The 20,693-nt window shown below is 44.3% G+C and overlaps 3 protein-coding genes across 14 annotated transcripts in view; 2 read left to right on the forward strand and 1 right to left on the reverse strand.

Annotated features, from left to right (window-relative positions):
• ppp1r14c (protein phosphatase 1, regulatory (inhibitor) subunit 14C) overlaps window positions 1-20,693 on the reverse strand; it is a 34,547-nt gene that overhangs the window by 13,027 nt on the left and 827 nt on the right. Inside the window, exons 2-12 of one of the 12 annotated variants that reach the window (XM_086018581.1) lie at window positions 16,604-16,728; window positions 16,341-16,506; window positions 16,182-16,230; window positions 15,886-16,015; window positions 15,230-15,447; window positions 12,623-12,792; window positions 9,222-9,408; window positions 8,442-8,570; window positions 8,255-8,342; window positions 6,379-6,659; window positions 3,190-3,488 (exon numbers count right to left, since the gene is read on the reverse strand). In XM_086018581.1, the coding sequence (XP_085874707.1) occupies window positions 3,190-3,488; window positions 6,379-6,568 (489 nt within the window). In that variant the 5' untranslated portion in view covers window positions 6,569-6,659; window positions 8,255-8,342; window positions 8,442-8,570; ... (5 more) ...; window positions 16,341-16,506; window positions 16,604-16,728. Of the gene's footprint in view, window positions 1-3,189; window positions 3,489-6,378; window positions 6,660-8,254; window positions 8,357-8,441; window positions 8,571-9,221; window positions 9,409-11,835; window positions 12,793-15,229; window positions 15,795-15,885; window positions 16,231-16,340; window positions 16,517-16,603; window positions 16,819-20,693 lie in introns of those variants that run through there. The other 11 variants (XM_086018582.1, XM_086018576.1, XM_086018579.1 and 8 more) reach the window with 11 other exon arrangements.
• On the forward strand, window positions 4,078-9,460 carry iyd (iodotyrosine deiodinase). The gene is made up of 6 exons (XM_086018575.1): window positions 4,078-4,863; window positions 6,517-6,696; window positions 7,444-7,641; window positions 8,263-8,422; window positions 8,498-8,651; window positions 9,241-9,460. The coding sequence occupies exons 2-6, from the start codon at window positions 6,519-6,521 to the stop codon at window positions 9,421-9,423; spliced, it is 873 nt and encodes a 290-aa protein (XP_085874701.1). The 5' UTR covers window positions 4,078-4,863; window positions 6,517-6,518; the 3' UTR covers window positions 9,424-9,460.
• sec63 (SEC63 homolog, protein translocation regulator) lies at window positions 10,508-20,373 on the forward strand. The gene is made up of 19 exons (XM_086018574.1): window positions 10,508-10,807; window positions 12,665-12,764; window positions 13,937-14,051; window positions 14,783-14,895; window positions 14,984-15,045; window positions 15,120-15,178; window positions 15,261-15,311; window positions 15,383-15,491; window positions 15,663-15,757; window positions 15,893-16,025; window positions 16,112-16,204; window positions 16,292-16,585; window positions 16,668-16,750; window positions 17,081-17,149; window positions 17,351-17,509; window positions 17,581-17,742; window positions 18,058-18,258; window positions 18,706-18,810; window positions 18,924-20,373. Exons 1-19 carry the CDS (start codon window positions 10,684-10,686, stop codon window positions 19,065-19,067), a joined length of 2,271 nt encoding a protein of 756 aa, XP_085874700.1. The 5' UTR covers window positions 10,508-10,683; the 3' UTR covers window positions 19,068-20,373.

The following is a 20,693-nucleotide window of genomic DNA, read 5'->3' on the forward strand; positions in this document are numbered from 1 at the left end:
TCAAGTAGCGTCTGTTGTTTTCTCCTAGGTTTGCATGGGCAACTGAGAGTGCGCTTGACATTTACGTCAGCGCCACGCACACACAAACACAAATATCCCGTCCAATTTAGGACCCAGGATTGAAGCGCTAATGAGCGTGGTGGCAGTGCCACTTCCTCTGTACAACATCAGCACTATTTGTGTGTACGTGCGTGTGCGTGCGCGTGCGTGCGTGCGTGCGTGAGGCGTTAAAAGCCCACCTGCTCAAACAAGGCCGTCATCTCGCACGTCGTTGTGACTGAGGGGGGGATGAAAGTGAGCCTCGCCTTGCGACCAACGCGCCAAGAGATTCTCACCACTGGTCACAATATTAGGTACACTGACCCGCACAGCCTACTCATTTAATCCGGGCTCCGTTGCAAGAGTGGCAAGTCATGTCGGGCCTTCAACATTAGTAGTGCTGGCCGATGTAACGGGACTGTTTTTTTTGGTTTGTTGTTTTTTTTAACCAATCAGATTTCAAATTTGTCCCTCAGAGCGCTGGCCCTTGATCATGTCATCATGTTTCATCACCCGCGTACATGAATACATTTAATAATCCGCATCTCTGGTTAGTAGAACGGATTTGATGTTTTTGTCATGTAATTAGATAAATGTCGATTCTGCGCCAAAACTCTTAAGTAGGGTCACTCATATCTCAAGGCGCCACTGTATTTGTCTCATTATGAGTGTTGCTTTTTTTGCTACCAAATGCACGGGCTGCTACCGCATCGGAATTTGTCATTTAATTCAAACTGCGGAACGTCGACCTCTACCAAGGCCCTAATCCTAATTTGAATCGTCGCCAACTGCAACACCACCCATGGCTGATTTTTGTCATTAAGAGTCATGCATTATTCAGCCAGAAATTAAGGAAAATGTCAGAGAAAAGGCACAAAAGGGTACACGGAAAGTCAAGCAAGTGAGGGCACTTTCATCCGACGCTCATCATCACCCATCGTGAAATCAAAGACTGGGGAGGCTAAAGATAGCAGCGAGGAATTCAAATCTCAGGTGAAATCCAAACCCCGATGGCAGACGGATGCAGCGCGACCGCAAAACGCCCATCCCATGTCAACACTTGGAGGCCCCTTGGAGGTCGAACTTCGTACGTGGAATTGCTGGTGAGAGCCGCGCAAGCCGACAACTGAAATGGGAAGCTGGCCAAATGCTCACACGGCCGTTTGAGATTCGAGACGCATTTCCACCAACCGGTACGGTTCAGTTTGACATATGGACTGCAACCATTATTCGAGTAACTTGGAAATTTGATGAGGAAAAAATTGTCTGCCTCGAAACTTCACGTTTGCCAACTCGAGCTCTCAACAGCCAACTCTAGATTGTCATTTGCCGGCTCCCACGTCACTCACCAGGCCAGGCCCTGCCTTTTGAAGTCACACACATTCAAAGTCACAGAAACGACAGTGTAGAATGGGAGCATGGCATCCCTAAGTGGACAAAAATGAAATGTGCGCTGCACATTGTCATGGTTTAACGCTGCAAAATCAATTTTCATCTGGTTATTCAGCTAATCGATTGAATAATCCATTTTAAAACTATTCGATGGCTGCATTGATCGCATCAGCTGGAACGAGACACGCTAACAATTCAGACAACAACAATGACGGTCACCTGGATTTTCTCCTCATATATTCAATAAAATTGCAATTGCATTTGAGAAAACTGAGCGCAGCAGGAAAACAAGGACTTTGGAGTCAACCAGCAACGGATTATGTCACCATGACCAGAAAGGCTGCCAAAATGTGTCGTTCTTGTACCCGTTTCAAGTTTTAACACTGGAAACCCAAACGACTTTATACGAGAACCACAGCAGGACTATAACAAGGCGCAAGCCTGCAAACTGGGCCGTCATAAAAAGCGCAACAGCGGACAAGGGTTAAGTGTCTTTTGTTGAATGTTAACTTTGCAAATGGGCCCCACAAAGTACTAGATTACATCAAAACACACACGCATGCACGAGGAAATCATCTGCATGAGACGCATTCCCTGCGTGGATGTCAGGCCACTGACCCGAGGGTGTCGCTCACACGCTGAGCTTTGTGTGGGTGCTGGTATGCACGTGTGTGTGTGTGTGTGTGTGTGCATATGCATGTCAGTGTGTTGAGTGCCAACAGAGGCCATTGGCTGGCGAGTCACAGCATCAGCACATCCTTAACCCACTGCCCTTCTTTTCCTAGTCTCCAGCGGCGACCCCCCCCCCCACCCACTACCCAATCTCCCTTTTTTGCTCAGCTCTCGCAGCTTGTGGCATCTCGCACACACACATAAATACAGTACACTCTCCTCCTTGTTTCAACCATCAGTGTACATGTGAGGTTGAAAATAAGATGGCTGTGGCCGTTTTTTCGACTGCGGAGGGCAAAAGGGACTCGCACGCAATGAATGTGATCACTGGAAGGAAGACGGATGTTGCATAATTAAAACAACCCCACAGCTTTGCCTTCTGCTATCTTAAATCTAACACGTGAAACATCTTTGACGGGCTAAAAGAAAAATTTGCATCGATGACTCACAGGCATATCTTCTTTATCCTCTAAGAAAAACTCCTTGTATTGCTGCATTACTTAATTACTTGTGTATTTACTCAACAAATTACTGTGGACATTCACAAACTGACCTGTTTGCAGATTTTGTTGAAACATCCCGCAATATTCTTGGAAACTGAATTGTTGAATTGACTCAATTTTATGTCATCAGGTGATTGCACAAAATAAAAGCATCTAGTTCCATACCCATATTTTAAGTAGAGGATAGTAATCCACTAATAAAACATGTCTGGATCCAGATTATTTTATAATAAATTATATTAATACTTACATTAATAACATATTACAACCATTTGACAAAATCAAAAAGAGGTAAATTCAATACACCATTTTTAAGTGTATTTATTGATGTCATTACTGTATGTTTCCGTACGTAATGTGTTGGACAACTCCCAACATTTAAATTAATAATAATAAACCTGCAATTATTTATTTTTTAATGTCGGCATGACTGTTGCGAGGACTTTATGCAACTTAAATTAGACAAGCAGCACTTTGCTGCAATTAAGTGATTGAGTCAAATGATGTATGGAACCTCTCGAATTCCTATTTTAAATGTAAAAAAAAAAAAAAAAATGTGCGTTCAAAGGTGTTGCAGGCTGACCTCGCAGTCGTAGAGTTCGCTGAGCTGCTCGATGATCCACTCCTCGAGCACGAGCCGCTTCCTCAGCTCCTTGCGGTCGTACTTGACGGTCACTTTGCCCTGCCGCTTCTGCACCGGGTCGTCCGAGCCGACGCCGACGCCCAGCGGGGCCGAGCCGGCGCAGCCCACGCCGGGCGCAGCTTGGAAGAAGACGCGGCCGGCGGCGGCGGCGGGCAGCGGCGGGGCGCTCGTCTCGGTGCTGGCGGCCGACATGGCTGAAAGCTTTTCGTGGGCGAGGCGTCGAGCGTGGCTGCAGCAGACTATGGAGTGAACGTAGGCTTTCTGAACAGCTGCTATTTAAAGCGCAGACGGTCCGAGGGGGCGGGGCTTGCGCCGCCAGGAATTGATATTCAAATCAAATCAAGGCAAGCGATAAATCCGTCGTCGGTGTCCATCACAAATTATTATATTTGTAAATGTGTTCAATTATCCCACAGTTCTTATATTTGATGTCGTTACATCATACACGCGTACCTAATGAAGTGTCTGCATTTGTGGATGTGGTTTCATCAGAATTTCTTGTCTGATAGTAGTTATTATCTTTATCTTGTATCTATTTACCGGTCTCAGCGTTCCAGGTATTTTTGGATGGGTGGGAGGGGTGACAATCAATCATTCATATTGAGCACAACGATTCAACGACTGTCCTACTGTACGCAAATACGTGCCGTGAGTCAGTGGCGCCACCTTTTGGCCGATTGAAAGAACACAAGGTAAATTGATATAAATCACATATATCAAATTCAAGGCCCGCGGGCCACATCCGGGAGAAGGTTTTCTACGGCCATTGGGATGATATTGCTTTATTATTAGATCCGGCCCGCAGCCCGCAGTAAGCCGGTGTGGGTAGCAGATGTGATCGGATCCTTCGCGCCTGCCGATGACGTCACGCTTTATAAAATATATTGTAGCGTCTTCCAAGAACACAGACGTAGTTTAATTATCACCTTTTTATTAGTCCAACCGGCCACTGTGGGCCGCAGCCGACTGCAGTACGACAACCGTTCGGTCAAAAAAGTGCAACGGCTCTCCTCCTCTGCTCCTCTTGCTTTCATCCCCTCCCAGCCAGCGAGCCGCGCGATACATTCACTAACCTCGGAAACAACACAACCCGGCAAAACACAAATTCGACCAGAACACAGATGACCCAATTCGTTACACTACAGTATTTCTATATTTATTTCCATCTATGTTTGCCACTCCCTGGCTGTTGTGTTTGCTAAATATAAAATAATATAACAAACATTACCGCTACTTTTGCGAGGATCGTCCTTCGACGTGCCGACTGAAGACTTCACGGCGCTGTTTCGTGGCTTTCAGAATCGGATTGTGGTGAAACGCTATTCGGAGTAAAACACGCTTTATTAAGAAATATTTCATGTTAGTAAATCTTTATATTAGTAATTGTTTGCATTTGATAAATTCATTGAGTTTCGACGTAGTGCTGAGTGTCCCACACTGTGAGCAGGCGTTGAACGCATTGAACGCTCCTCGAGCGCCAAGTGTTGATAGCGAGTGGCTCTTTTTTCTTTTTCCTCCTTCGACACAGCTCAAAGTCTGTTCGTGTCAACAAACTCAGAAGTTGCAGATTGCCCGTGTTTCACCACGTTTTTTGTTGTGTGTAAATATTAAAAGGTGAGTTTAACCATTTAAGTTCGTGTCAGGTAACTGCTGTACATAATAGTATAGATATGTTCTCGTGAGTGATGTCACGTTGATGAACACTAGTTAGTTATTTCGGCTAGTATGCTTACTATTCTAGTGATGAAACGTGTGAATGTGTATTGTATGTATTATTTGGCTATTTAATTGCTTAATGCAGTGAATTGTAATTTTTAGGCATATTGTTAACCAATGGATGCGCATTGGATGATGTTGTTAGGTTATTATTTGTCTGTTGTTGCAGACTACAATAAATAGACGTGTCAAGTGGAATACGGGCCTGTGTTCTCTGACAGGAGCACCACATCCATACCTTGCCACTCTAAAATAGAGTCAGCTGGAGAGATCATACCAATCATATGATCCTCTCCGGTTTACTTCACATTATGCACAGTTCATACAATCTTGCAGCCCGAGTCAACAAGAAAATTGTTTCCAGTTTGGCAGGAGAAACGCAAACGTTCCGCTGATCTTCTCGGGTCATAAGCGGAAGTGACGTACGAGCGTCCTCGCAAAAGTAGCAGTAATGTACTTTATTTTATTTTTCATTTAGTAACTCCGAACATAAAATCACAACAGCCAGGGGGGTGACAAACAGAGGCAAAGAAATATATTACAGAAAAATAAAGCGTGACATCATCAGCTGGCGCGAAGGACCCGATCAAATCTGGACATTTTAAAAAATTTCAATAAACATTCTATCAGTCCGGCCCTCGGCTTGTCGCAAAAAAATGTATTTGGCCCTCCGTCCATTTGACTTTGACACCCCTGATATAGATGGATAGTCTTCTCTTTGTGTTATGTTTAACATGGAAAACTGAGAATCTCTTCTTGCAAAATGATGACATTGCTCTGTAATATTATGACTTCATTCTCATAGTACAGTGGTGCCTTGACTCATGAGTTTCATTTGTTACATGAACATGCTCATAACTCATATCACTGTATCAACTAACCTCATTCAACTAAATGGAGATGGCATGAATCCGTTACACTCCTCCCCCCAAAAAACCTCCACCCAAATATTAATGCAATATAATCACGTAATAACTAACAAGATATTAACCTTAAAAAAAAAAAAAAAAATCACTTAATTCTTTGCATTCCATTTAATTATATTACTGTATGATTTTAGAAAGAACAGTCTTGTATAGAATTCTATTTTGCTTATATTAAAAATCCATTTCATTTTTTGGGGGAAGGGTAGTCAAGACCAGATTAATGGGATTTCCATTCATTTCAATGGGGAAAAGTGATTTGAGATACGATTCATCTAGTAGAAGAGTGAAGTCAAATTTTTGCTTGGAACGCAGCAAGCCAAGGCATGGCTCAAAACTCTCAGGCACTCGTAAGCCAAGGTACCATTGTGGTCTTTTTTTTTTTTTTTTTTTAACTTAATTGTCTTAAGTAACACAATGTCAAAAACTGCAATAACAAACCATGGTGAACTTTAGACTGGTGATTTCTACCTTGAAGGCAAGTAAGTACCTTTTTTTGACATTCCTGGAGGCAGCCCTGAGATGATTGGATGTTTCCCACTCACGTCCCTTGTTGCCGTGACGTCAATTGAGGAGAAGCTTCTTTGTGAGCAGCCAAGTGGCCGCATGTGTCCTCTCCTTTGTCCAGTCATGCTGGCCATGTCCGTCCTCACTCCGGTCCTGGCGCTGGTGCTATGCATGGTGACGGGCTTCCTGGCGGTGAGGAGCCGTATAACCAAGAACACCGCCGACCCCCGTGGGGGACAAACCAGACCGTGGGTGGACCAGGACCTGCAGGATGACAGCAATGCCAACGCAAAAGAGGATGGTAAGAGCTTCTCATGGTTTGAAGTAGTGGATAAGTAAGTGAATGGGTTCCAGGCACTGGCACACGTGTGTGAAGTTTGCACGATCTACTGTAGCCATTAACAAAGGGTTCTGCAGATAACTGTTGGAGTTCCACAAGGCTCAATACTCATTCCACACTCCTTCCGGTGTGGAGATTGCACATTCTCCCTATGCTTGGGTGGGTTGTCTTTGAGTACTCCGGCGCTCCGATGGAGTATCTATAGCTTGCTCGGAACACAATTTTTTTTCTTGTAACCCCAAAACATTTAAGTTGGGACACATATACGTCAAGATAAGATAAGAAGGCCTTTATTGATCCCACAGTGGGGAAATTTTCAGTGTTACAGAATCAAAGATATAGGTCACACAGGGACCGCGGCATAATGTAGCCATTAATGTAAAACATTAACGGCAAACATTCAGGGCCAACCCAAGGAAATATACGCAGTAACTATGCGTATATACACACCCACATACATCTACATAAAAAGTATGAGGAACACTTATTTTAGCCTGCACATAGTACCAGGGACTACTGTAATAGTATTCAAGGATGTATCTTGAAGTGTGAACTTATGGAACGTTATTAAACGATATTAAAATCTTTTGGGACCATTGTTTTTCCCTTGATTCATTCACCATTGGCTAATCAATTACCGGCAGGTTTAGAGTCTCTTTGAAAGTATGCGAATGAAGTTTTCCGCTTTCCTCGCTCGATGCGTTCCAGACGAAGGTGAGTGGGGGGACTTGAAGGAGCAGGAAGAGGTCACACATGTGCCTTACTCGCCTGAGCGTCACCCCGAGGAGCAGATGCTCTCCAGATCTCAGCGCTTCTACGCGCTGATGAACCAGCGCAGGACGGTCCGCTTCATCAGCCCCGAGCCCGTGCCACGCGAAGTCATCGACAACGTCATACGCACAGCAGGTATGTGCGCATGCAGTTCAGCACACAAAACCCAAAACGGAAGCGAAAAAGGCAGCTATGTGCTTTCAATACTCGTACCATTTGTTCTTTCCTTTTTCAATACTACTGTATTAAACCAAAACCCAACATTTTTTTTTAAATGCCAGATTTGTCAAACAGCATTTCAATTTTAGGCTCCGATCAAAAATTAAGGAAGGAAGGAAAAGGACTGGCACTATGTGGAACTCTGCTTTAAAAACAGCTGGCAGGGAATGAGTTAAACGCCTTCCCACACTATAACATCGGTCCTTGGCCACAAGATGGCGGTAAAGCAATATTTTTAAATTAGTCAAAATAGCAAATTCACCAATGCGAAATAGAACACTAATGGTGCATATAGTCCGGGCTGAAGGAAAACGTTCTGGTTCTGACACGATTGTCCTCGATACAATGTAGATGATGAATCATTTGATGGATCTGAACTCAAATGAAGTCCCGTGGTCATTTTTTCTTATTTTGTCATTTTTATCTAAGAAAAAAAAATGTAAATCTGAGAATTTATTCTGTTAGTTGAAAAAAAGAAACGAAAAAATAATGAATGGAACGAATGACCCATGTATTGTTTTCAACTGACCTGGGCAGGTACCGCACCTAGCGGCGCGCACACCGAACCGTGGACGTTTGTGGTGGTCTCCGACTCGGACACCAAGCACCGCATCCGGCTAATCGTGGAGGAAGAAGAGGAGGTCAACTACCGGCAGCGGATGGGCGACAAGTGGGTAAATGACTTGGCCCGATTCAGGTGAGTGTGAATCGTTTACGTGAATCAGTCGCACACATGTCCTCCCACAAGTCGATTGCAATTTGTCCACCGCAGGACTAACTGGACCAAGGACTACTTGGACGTCGCCCCGTACCTCATCCTCATCTTCAAACAGACGTACGGAATCCTACAAGACAAGAAGAGGACACACTACTACAATGAGATCAGCGTGTCCATCGCCTGCGGCATCCTGCTGGCTGCATTGCAGGTGAAATGACACAGGGCCACTTTTTTATATTTCATACAGAGCTCCTGGTTAGTCAGTTTCACTTTTACCTTTCAACAATTGGACAACTACAAAACTAGTCACTTTTTTCATGAGTAAAAAGATATACAATCAAGAGAATAAAATTTTGAGAATGAAGTCGTCGTATAGTCCAATATAATATCACAAGAATGCAGGACTATATCGTCATACTCACGTGACTAAGTTAATCTATATACTCACAAGAATTTTAAAATACAAGAAAGAAACTTGTTTTTTAAAAAAGATGTCTCAATTTAATGAGAAAAATATTACAGGAATTAAGTCAGAATATTACATCTACTGATTTTTATTTAATTTCACAATAATTTGTAGCGAGTTATGAGTCATTTCTTACTCTTTGTTATTCAAAACATTGTACTTAAATAATTACAAAACATTTGTAGTGTAACTTTGTCCAGAAAAGTGGTCATTTACATTTCAAGAAAACACGCTAATTTCATTTACACTTTGGTGCCCCGCCATTTTGTGTGGACCAAACTTTGCATATAGATTACGTGATGACTCTCTTACATCATCTGTCCGTTGTCAGAACGTGGGTCTGGTCACCGTGACGTCGACGCCGCTCAACTGCGGCCCAAAGATCAGGCTGCTGCTCAAGCGACCAGCCAATGAAAAGCTGCTCCTGCTGCTTCCCGTCGGCTACCCTGCCAAAGACGCCACTGTGCCCGACCTCAAACGCAAACCACTCCACGAAATCCTGTTGCACGTATGAGGGAGGAAATCTTAAAACAGAATTAAAGATTTATGAACAGAAATGTCAACTTTGTCTTACGTGAACTTTTAGTCACGCTTATGGAAATTTTGTCTACAGTTAACCTATCATGCATGTTTTTGGAATGTGGATTGAAGCCAGATGTACCCAAAAAAAGCGTTTTCTTCTGGTTCTCCGGCAAACTGAGTCAAACCTAGGAAACTATTAGACAGCACTGTACAATGGGGAAAAAAAAAAAAAATCAGCAGACTGAGTATTGAGCCTTGTGGAATGCCACCACTTTTATTGTCCTTGGTTTATGACTACCCATGCAAGCAGAAAATGCAAAGTCCAAACAGCGAGGCCAGAAATCAGATCCAAACCTCATATCTCAGAAATTACATTCAGATATGCTAACCAGTACACTGGACGCGGTGGAGCTACCTCAGAACTACCATATACCTTTTGTAACCCCGTAACTGCTGTGGGTTGCTTTGTAAACTCCTGTATGTCAAATATTTCCTCATTGAATGAAATGCCATTCACTCGTCCCAGCCTTGCTAAAAATACAAAAACATTCATATTGTGCGTTTTAATGAAGAAAAATAGTCTATTGTACTTCAAGCGGTAACAGCTTGCAAGCACCTTTTCATTCAAGAGCTGCTGTCGGCCACACCTCACTCTGCAGGCTGACTCCTCACTTGAGCCAACATTAAAGCTTATATGTCCATTTTGTCCTTCAATCTGAGATTTTCCTTTGTCTGTCATAGTAAAAGGTATCACAAACACATTCCCAACAAAGCAAATAAGAGCATAACTATTTTCAAGAAGCGCTACAAAGGATGCTGGGAAGTTGTGCGGCTTCACCATCGCTACAATATACAGTGCTATTAATACACATTTTAAACAGACTTTTTAAAAATGATATATCTTATTATTATTGAATTACAGTTAATTTGATCGTCATCTGCTTTTAACCAGGACATGGGGAAATTGTTTTCTACCAGTTTTCCGACTCTCGTATGCGCATTGAAACCTGTTGGAGGCGGTAAAGAGAATATAACAAGAAGCGGGGTGGGCACGCGCCAAAGAAGTAGAAGCATCCGATTGCGCATGCGTACACCACGTATGCTTCTCACTCATCTGGCTGGATGTTAGCAGGCTAGCGAACGCCACTCAGCGGTCTTCCAGCAGCAGCACAAGCAGCAGCAGCAGCAGCGGGCGGACGGACGGACGTGCCGCGGCGGCGATCGACGCTTGGACGGCGCCGCGACTGACGAAATGGCCGGCCAGCAGTTCCAGTACGACGACAGCGGCAACACGTTCTTCTACTTTCTCACGTCGTTCGTGGGACTCATCGTGATCCCGGCCACTTATTACCTCTGGCCCCGGGATCAGAATGCTGGTAAGGCCCTGATGTGTCGGGCTCCGTTGCTAGCTTGAGCTAAGGGACGACTCCGACAAGCGTCCCCAGCCTGGTGGCACACGGAAAGCATTTTGTGCATTGCTTTGCCCCTTTTCAGCTTAAGATCATGCTCCTCCATGTGCCACGGCGCACTTTGTCCCCACTAGTATGGTTTAAGTCAAAGCTGCTGTATGACATTGCTGCATACTACCAAGACATGTTACAAATGAGGCACAACTACGCACTAGTTGACATCTGCGCGCTACTACTAGTCGCACTAATAAAGTGCTTGGTGTTTACCAGTAGAATTTTATAATGTCGCTGGCTTTCCATGAGCCCGATGGAGCATTTCTTCCATATACTTGATGTCCGCTACATCAGGGCAACTACATGTTAGTAGTGAGGCAAAAGCGTGCACAAGTTGACAACTTCGTGACACTACTGCTACTACTCACATTATACATTCAGTAGTTAGCATGTAGCGCTTCACTAGTAGTACAACAACGCGCAGATGTGAAGTAGTGCCTGCATGTGCACTACACACCGTACACGACAGTAGTATCTCAGTAGTAACATGGCTTTCCATAGACCGGTGTTTTTATTCGTTCAAATTTGATTGCCACAGCGGCAATATCCACAATTACACCGAATTGGGGACCCAACCTTCTAATTTATGCAGGATGAGCAAGTAATGAGTATAAATCTATTCCAGCTATGTCACACCAGTCACCATGAAACTAGTGCAAACTAGGGAAAGTATAGTTGGCAGCCAATAGGGTTTTATTTTACCTACACACAGGCTGTACACTTGGTTTTAGACAATTCCGGGCTTCCGTCAAAATGACGTCAAACGTCAAAATGGCGGTCTCCGCTAATTGAAAAAGCACTGAGAACTTTGGGTCGTTGTCATTTAATTTGAAAATGTTTTTTCTAATTACATTTATATAGATACTGAAGCATGCTGGCTAAATCCTAAAATATGTAGGAAAGAAAAAATACATTTGATCACACTCGATAACGATTCTTACCAGTTGAAGTGCTCAATACAAAAAAACTCCGGTCTTGATTTGCCTCCATTCCGAACCGTCCAGTTCCGCTCGCTTCACTCCCTTTACCCACGTTCTCCGACGTTCAGGGTCCACACAGTAAAATGGAATGATACTTTAGTTTCCATCACGTTATGGTTGGACTATCCAATCGCACAACAACATCCAGGCATGATTTCCTGCGAGCTTTATATGCTAGTCACAGGAAAAAGCAGGTGTGATGTTTTCACCTACTAATGAGGCGCGTTGTATCGTGAAATACCCGGATGTTCGGAATTGTCATGTCGTCTGTTTGTCCTATAGTGCCCCCAGCTGGCCAAGGCGTATACACAAGAATGAACACCACAATTGAAGGCAATATAGTGTGACAATAATATTTAATTACTTAACTCATTCCCTAATCACTCCATCGTGATTTTAGTGGACTCTCTCGGTCCACTAAATAAAAATCCCAAATTAGTGATTAGGAAGTGGAGTTACCTACAAGACAGTTGGTACATTTGTGTAACAGCCAACCTTATCGTGCTGATAAGAGCTTATCTGGAAGTGTTTGTCAACAACATCGGCCCTAGCCCTATTGGCTTATATAACATATCCAAACAAGCTTGCCTCGGATTCTTGCCATGTCATCACAGCCAGCAGATGCATCGCGAACATCATATCGTAACATTGATACGCGTCAGGTCTGAAGGGTATCTCTATGAAATCACCATGCAGGCATAGCTAGTACATGCTGACACTGTGAGGTAACTTGGGGAAAATGAGGTACCTCAATGGAATGATGGTGATGTTTTTTTTTTCTTTTTTGCAGAGCAATTGCGTCTGAAGAGCCTGCGTCGGGTGCATGGCAGGTGCCTGTGGTACCGTCTGCGACTGCTCAAGTCCCAGCAGAGCATCATCCCCACTCTCAAGTGAGTCCAAACGGCGGCTGACGGTTTTCTGGGGAATCACACAACCTTCAGAAGAGCATTTGTATTTTTTTTATGTATTCTTTTTTTGGGGGGGGGAGAGGGGGGGGGGGTGGATCTTTCAGCGTCACGTCTCCGTTTTTGAACACGCGCCGTGCCGCTCTACAAAAGAATGATGCTCTAAAATTAGTTGCCTGTGTGGCTATTTGGGGACGAGCGAATGTCAGGGCCACATTGACAAGAAAATTATTAAGAAGAGATTATTGTTGGTACACAAGGATGGGAACGATCTGAAATGATTCGTAGTGGACGTAAAAAAAAATTACATCACTGTGTGACTTCTTTCTCATAACTTTCTGACTATTTTTGCATTTTATTCCCGTAAATTGAAAAGTTTATTCATGAAAAACTTTTTCGTGGAACAGTCCTGTCTTTGGCAGTTGAAGGAGAGCCACGTCACAACTTCTGTAAAATTGTAACTTTTTTTCTTGTAACACTATGAAAAGTGTACTGTTTTTTTTTTTTTACCGCATAACATGGTGGCTTTTTTTCTCGTGCTATTAAGCCTGGAAAATTTCCACTCATTTCATTCCAACTTTACGCTTGTAACATTCTGAACCAATTCTTTTTGTAGTGCCCTAACATTCGGACTTGGTTTCATGTGCCAGACAATATTCAATATATCATAATAATGTTCAATATTCCTTCATCGCGGTCATGTTTGTTTCTTCAGCCCAGTTTATATTTACACCTCCCCTCCTGCCTCATCACTCTAAAATGATGATCCTGCCATGCGGCGATGGCGTGAAATGTTTTCCATTAGTCAGCCAGCGACGACGGCCGTTGCCTCCGAGCAGCAATGTCGTCGCACCGCCTTTGATCCGTCATCGGGCTATTTTTTTTTTCCCCCTTTACGGCCACCGACGACTTTTAACTGGCCAGAGGAGAAGGGAGGGTCGTCATGGCAACAGATGCTGATGCAGAGCCGGCCTGCGGGCTTTGCTATTGTCATGGTAACAATTTGAACTTCCACGCACAGATGCCAAACATCTGAACCTGGAAGATGCCACATACACGCGTTTTATTGAAATGAGGGCCAACACAAGACCTCGATTCAATTTTCGTGCTTTACAAGATGATAACGCTGACTGTTCATTGTTTTCTGACTGTTTCAGGAAAGCGGCCTTGTTATTTGGCTGGGCCGTGTTCCTGCTGCTTGCATACAAGGTGTCCAAGCTGGACAGGGAGTACCAGGAATATAACCCTTATGAAGTTCTCAGTTTGGACCCGGTAAATTTGCACAGAGTATATTTTTTAAACACTTTCTTAAAGTGCAGTTGAATTATTTGTAAAGTGACTCCGTTTTTTTCTGATGTCATAATATTAATGCTATTGCGCCATTACCATTTTTATGCTTTACACTGTTTTTTTTTTTTAAATATTAGTTTGAGGTTGTAAAGGGTTTTTTTTTCACCTCATTAAAATTGCACGTTTCGGCTTAGTAATTTTTTTTTCTCATTAAAACTGAATTCACAAATTTAAGACTTCATCCAGGTAAAGATTGTCAAATGTTAAAATTGTCACATTTTCTTTACCTATAACTTTCTGACATTCAAATTTTAAAAAACTGTTGTGAAATTGCTCATTTTTCCAAAATTCAATCATTCTCATAATATTCAAACCTTTTCTATTAAAGTAAAGTATTTAAATATATAATATATAAATAATAAAAATAAACTGTTAAAGACTTTATTTACATAAAAAAAATTGCAACTGCTTCTGTTCTACAATTATTGGATACGATAATTTATTCACGAACAAAATCCCCAAAATTCAAACTTGGCTGAATGTAAAAAAAAATATCCTCGTAAAAATTGATTTTGCTCATTTAAAACAATTACAACATGTATACAACTAATTCCGTCCAACTTTCCGCCTGTGAAATGATGCAAATCTGCCTTAATGTTAGCGGCAGCACGACAACAAGAACCGGCGCGTGATTGCCTTCTTTTGCCCTCCAGGGGTCATCGCTGTCGGAAATCAAGAAGCAGTACCGCGTGCTGTCGCTAAAATTCCATCCGGACAGAGGCGGCGACGAGGCCACGTTCATGAGGATTGCCAAAGCTTACGCCGCGTACGTGCCGCGCCGTGCCGCGCCGCTCGCGGCAACTCAATCGCCAAACGCGGTTTCCGCCATTTAGCGTCCTTTTGTTTGCTGGCAGGCTCACCAATGAACAGTCCCGAAAGAACTGGGAAATGTACGGCAACCCGGATGGTCCAGGCGGTGAGTTTGCCTTCTTTTGAGCGAGCGGAACGGAAGGTTAGCCTCGTTTCAAAACCGGTTTGTCTCATTCGCAGCGACCAGTTTTGGCATCGCCCTGCCTGCCTGGATTGTGGACCAGAAGAACTCAATGCTGGTGTTTATCTTTTTCATCATGTCAAAGTTATGACGTTATCAGAGTTCTTACTGTCTAAGCCTTCCTTTGTGGTCTCGTTTAGGTGTTGTTGGTGTACGGTCTGGCCTTCATGGTTATCCTCCCTGTCGTGGTGGTAAGTGGTCATCTTGGATTGGGAGAAAGGTTGTTGTCGTATTTCATCACACTGGATTTTGTGTATGGTAGGGCACGTGGTGGTACCGCTCCATCCGATACAGCGGAGACCAGATCCTCATCAACACCACTCAGCTCTTCATGCATTTCATGTACAAGACACCCAACATGAACATGAAGCGTACGTGTCTTCTTGATTCAGCAGTAGGGTTGCAAGATTAAGGCATCCATGCACAATAATACAATTTAAAAACTACGAAAATTCAACATATATAGGGAGTAGAACTAAATCCCATGGGCAGTTTCTAACAGTTTTGTGGGGGGTTTTTTCCCCTATTTTTTTTCTATCCAGGTTTAGGCATGGTGCTAACAGCAGCGTTTGAGTTTGACCCTCGGAGCAATAAAGAAGCCACCATTCGACCCACTGACAACATCGAAGTGCCGCAGGTTGCATTTTGACTATTCTTCTTCTTTTCAGTTACATCTATTGAATTGTATTGAATGGAAATGATTAGCGCATAGGTGTTAGCACAGCCATACAGAAGGTCAGTGGTGCTCTTTTCCTTTTATTTCACCTTGTAGTTGATCCGTGAGCTGGGAAACATCAACGTGAAAAAGAAGGAGCCTCCCTTCTGCTACCCGTACAGTCTGAAGGCCCGAGTGTTGGTCCTCTCTCACTTGGCGCGCATGGACGTGTCCGAGGAGCTGGAGGAAGGTCAGACCGTGAATTAATTACACGTGAACCAGATGGCGTTGGAAATCAACATTTTTAACCGGACGAGGGCATGCGTTCCGCTTCAGATCAGAGATTTGTGGTGCGGAAGAGTCCGGCTCTCCTCCAGGAGATGATCAACGTGGGCTGTCAGCTCACCATGATGGCCAACAGCAGAGGAGGTGCACGTCTTGAAATTCAGACGCAACTGTATACCATTTAAAAAAAGAAACCAAAAAAATGAACAAATGACTCCCCTTTCTGTCCAGGTTTCCACGCTCCTCGCCTGGTCACCATCGAGAACTGCATGAAGCTGACCCAGATGATCGTGCAGGGCCTGCAGGAGTCCAAGTCGCCTCTGCTGCAGCTGCCCCACTTTGAGGAAGAGCACCTCCGCTACTGCATCTCCAAGAAGTACAAAGTCCGGAGTCTGCAGGACCTGGTGAGTCTCAAAGACTCGGACCGACGTAGCATGCTGCGCTTCCTGGGCGAGGAGAAGTACGACGAGGTCATGGCCGTGCTGGGCAGCTTCCCTCACATCACCATGGACACCAAACTGCAAGGTCGGCGTTCAAACGCACTCGCATGTCTCGGGGGAATCGGCAACCGTTGTGTTTCCGGGAGTGACGGCTGATGTCTGTGCAGTCCTCGACGACGAAGACAGCAGCAACATCACGGCGGGCTCCATCGTCACCGTTACGGTCACCTTGACCAGAAAACGGATGATGGTAAGCGTCTAATAGTGGGTCGCGGCGCAACTGGAGACATGGCACATATTTTAATTAAAAAAAAAAAAAAAAAAAAAAAAAAAAATCACAAAAAGTTTGACTTCTTGAGTGGCTACTCAAGTGAAGTTTAAAAAAAAAAAAAAGTCAAGCCATTATGTTCCTATAATGTGACAACAAATGTAAAATATAGATGAACAAACTAACGTTATTTGTTGTAAATTAATAATTTATAGCAATATCAGACTTCTTTTTGAGACGCGTCTACAGATGAACACCAGAGGGAGCTGTTGCCTTTAAAAAGTGCATTAACACTGACTACTTGGTGTGTAGGAGGTGTTTGAAAAGGAGCAGGAGCCCATACCGTGTCCTGGAGATGAGATGGCCCCCACAGAGGAAGTGGTAAGGACAACTGTTCAGACAACTACGAAAACATTACCAGTAAAACACAGTCGGTCGTTCTATAAATGCACATGCAAGCGCATGGACCTTAAGCTGAATATCAAAGAAATGAAATAAATGCTTCAACAGCTTTTCTGTGTATGCATCATTTGGGATGTTACCTGTGCTTAAGTGGTTTCGTGCTTTTTTTTTCTTGTTCAGCCGGGAGATGCGAGTAAAGCAAAAGCAAAGCAAGTGTGGCAGAACAAGAGCAAAGGCACCAAGAAGACGGCAAAATCCAAGAAGAAAAAGCTAACCAAGAAGAAGGCCACGCCAGCGCCGGTCAAAAGCAAGCAGGCCAACGGCAGCGTGGCGGGAAACGTGAGTTACCCTATGGCGTGGTCGGCTTGGCAAGCGAGCACGGCGAAACGCTGTCGGTGCGCACCCGGCAGGAGGCGGCGTCGGCGGCCAAGGAGGAGGACGAGGAGCTCTCGGACAAAGCCAGCGAGTCGGACGAGGGCGAGACCAACAAAGACTCTCCCAGCGAGAGAGACGAGGACAGCGACAAGCAGAGCGACACCGAGGTGGACGAGATGGCCGGGGACGACGAGGAGGTGGGCAGCGCACGGGACACAAACACTGACGTTAAACGACTTGACTCTCCTATCTTATATCACACCCTAGTGCTAGCAATTAATAGGATATACCCAAACCCGAACAATAAATGAGACTATCCTAGAGTACACCTTAGCAAGAAGCTACTCTAGAAAACACAGTAAACCTGGCGATAGACGATATCCCAGAATACGTCTCAACCTCGGCAATCGACGATCCTAAAATACAACTTGATTGTAGCAGTGCGCTAGACTATCCTAGATGACACCCTAACGCCAAGTGAAATCAATAAATGAACATCAAACCCTTCCCAGGAGTGGGAGGCGCTGCAGCAGAGCATCCAGCGGCGAGAGCGCGCCCTGCTGGAGACCAAGTCCAAGGTCACGCACGCGGCCTACAGCCTTTACTACCCCGAGGAGAAGCAGGAGTGGTGGTGGCTCTACATCGCCGACCGGCGGGACCAGACACTCGTGTCCATGCCCTACCACGTCTGCACGCTCAAGGACACCGAGGAGGTGGGTCATCACAAACAAACAAACAAAACTGAGACAATTAGCTTCATGCAATTTTGTGCGTCTACTGTACTTGGCAGCCATTGGACAAAGTGTCTAGCACAAGTTGATCGTTGAGGACCCCCCCTAGTAATGAACCCCAAAGGGAATCTAAAACGGTGGCTTATACTAGTTTTTGGAATTTCCATAGCAGTTAGCTTTTGTTGCAATTATAGTAAACGTGAGATTTAGTTTGTTAGTACAAGCGTTTTCATTTTTGGTATTTCAGTCACATAAAATGTGGTTTTCACTTAGTTTTAATTTTTTCATGAACTATAATGACTTTGGTCCTCTCATGGCAGACAGGAATATTCAATTCCATGTTGCAAAGTGGTTTTGTGGACTACATTTTCAAGTGTTGTTTGGTGCTTGACTTTAAAGAGTGTGTGTCGTGCACTGGGGTTTGTCCAGGTGGAACTGAAGTTTCCGGCACCTTCCAAAACGGGCAACTATCAATATTCGGTCATCCTGCGTTCCGATTCCTACTTGGGACTGGACCAGATCAAAGCGCTCAAGGTGAGTACACCAAACGCTACCGACAGTCGTCAGTCTTTGAAAGGGGGCATGAGTGACAAGCGTGAGAACGGGAGTCAGTAACGTGTGTGTGTGTGTGTCTGCGCATTGCGCAGCTGGAGGTGCACGAGGCCAAGGCCATGCTGGACAACCACCCCCAGTGGGACATCCCCGACACGGAAGAGGAGGACGAGGAGCAAGAGGACAGCGACGGCATCGAGGAGAGCGAAGACGACGACGACGACGACGACAACGACTGAACGCACGCACGCACGCACACACTCTGTCCGCCCCCTCATCACGGCAAACCCCCCGCCGCCCCCTCCCCTTTACTCCGCACACACAGGCCGACGCAAAGACTCAGCCGGGACATTTTTTGTACACTCTGGTCCATGTCCCTCCCCCAACACGCCAGCTGGCCTCTTTTCTACGTGTGTGTGTGTGTGTGTGTGTGCGCGCGCGTTTGTGTTTCTAACCTGGTCAGAATGTGTACAGGTGCGATTGAGTGTGGACCGGAGTGGCCATCTTGCGAGAGGCCACGGGCGTACGACGCGACAACAACACGACAAATTGCATTCCTTGGCCCCAAGTTGTCACAATCACTGGACATCTTCCCACAAAATCGACTTTCTAACAGGACGCCGAGTGTCACAATTAGAGCTCTGATATTTTCTAATCGTGTCATCATTAGTCCTTCTGTTAGTCTACTCACTAGTACACTACAGGTCCGGTCCGTTTTTGTCGCACCACATTCCAGCGTGTCGTCATCGCCATGAGAAGCCTTACGAATACGAGCAGTGTGAGGGAAAATATCAAAAATTTAAAAAAAAAAAAAAAGTCCACTTGGGTGCCATGCACCCGCCCCGCCGTTCTTTTTGGCTTGGCAGTATTTTTTGGGGGGGGTGGGGGGTTAGCGTGGTTGGACTCTAGTGCCCCCTGGCCGGGTGATTTCTTTTTGTTCTCAAATGCTAATTTGTGTTGTCAAAATCCACTTGTATATCAATGAGACCACACAGCTTTGCTCTTTTTTTTTTTCTTAGTTCTGTTAAAAGCCGTGTTGACAACATGGATAGGCACTGGTCTATTTTTCCGTTTGTGCGGTGTGAGTAGGGGGGCGTGGGGGTCTCGAGCACATACGATCCACCGGGGAGGCGGCCCGTACGCTGATGTGTGACAGCGTAGGCCGATAGAATGTAGCATCGGTGATGTGACGCTAGGTGGACAAGTGTGCAGTGAAACCCCGTACGGAAAGATGTTTTGAATATTTACTTGATGGCTTCAAGTCCATGTACTAGAACACTCTTTGTTCTAACTAGTAGCACAATTCCGCGCACTAGTAGGATGTGGAAGGGATGTTCAAATGGCTTGCCACTCAATTCCTCTAGCTCAGCCCTCTCCCTCTAGAATTACTGTATTCAAACCAAGTACCCCAACGACGACGACGATTCCCCTTGTTTAATCTGCCACTCTTGTTTACAAAAGGAACTGTCATTGTAAATGAATTAAAAAAAAAAAAAGTATATTATTTGTATTTAAAATCATTTCAAATAAAAACTTTTAAATGAACTATTGGGGTGAGTCTTTTGGGAAAAGATGTCTTAACGTACTGCACAGAAAATATTGCAAAATATGTCTAGGGGAAAAGCGTAAAAAATAATATACAGACACAATTTTGACTGGCAATAAAATAAAAGAATATAGAAGAAATTATGCACTAAAAATATTTATAAGTATAACATTTATGACGTATGCCAGTTAAATAAATAAAACCATAAAGAGATTTAACCTACAGTATTAAAAAGGTTGTAAAATAGCATTCATGTAATAATGCAAAATAGCCTGAAAACCAAATGGCAATTCGGGTTTACGTCAGATAGACGTCACAA

The sequence above is a fragment of the Filicampus tigris genome, chromosome 20 (assembly GCF_054856515.1).
Source record: "Filicampus tigris isolate MCC_2025a chromosome 20, RoL_Ftig_1.0, whole genome shotgun sequence".
NCBI classification, from domain to species: domain Eukaryota; kingdom Metazoa; phylum Chordata; class Actinopteri; order Syngnathiformes; family Syngnathidae; genus Filicampus; species Filicampus tigris.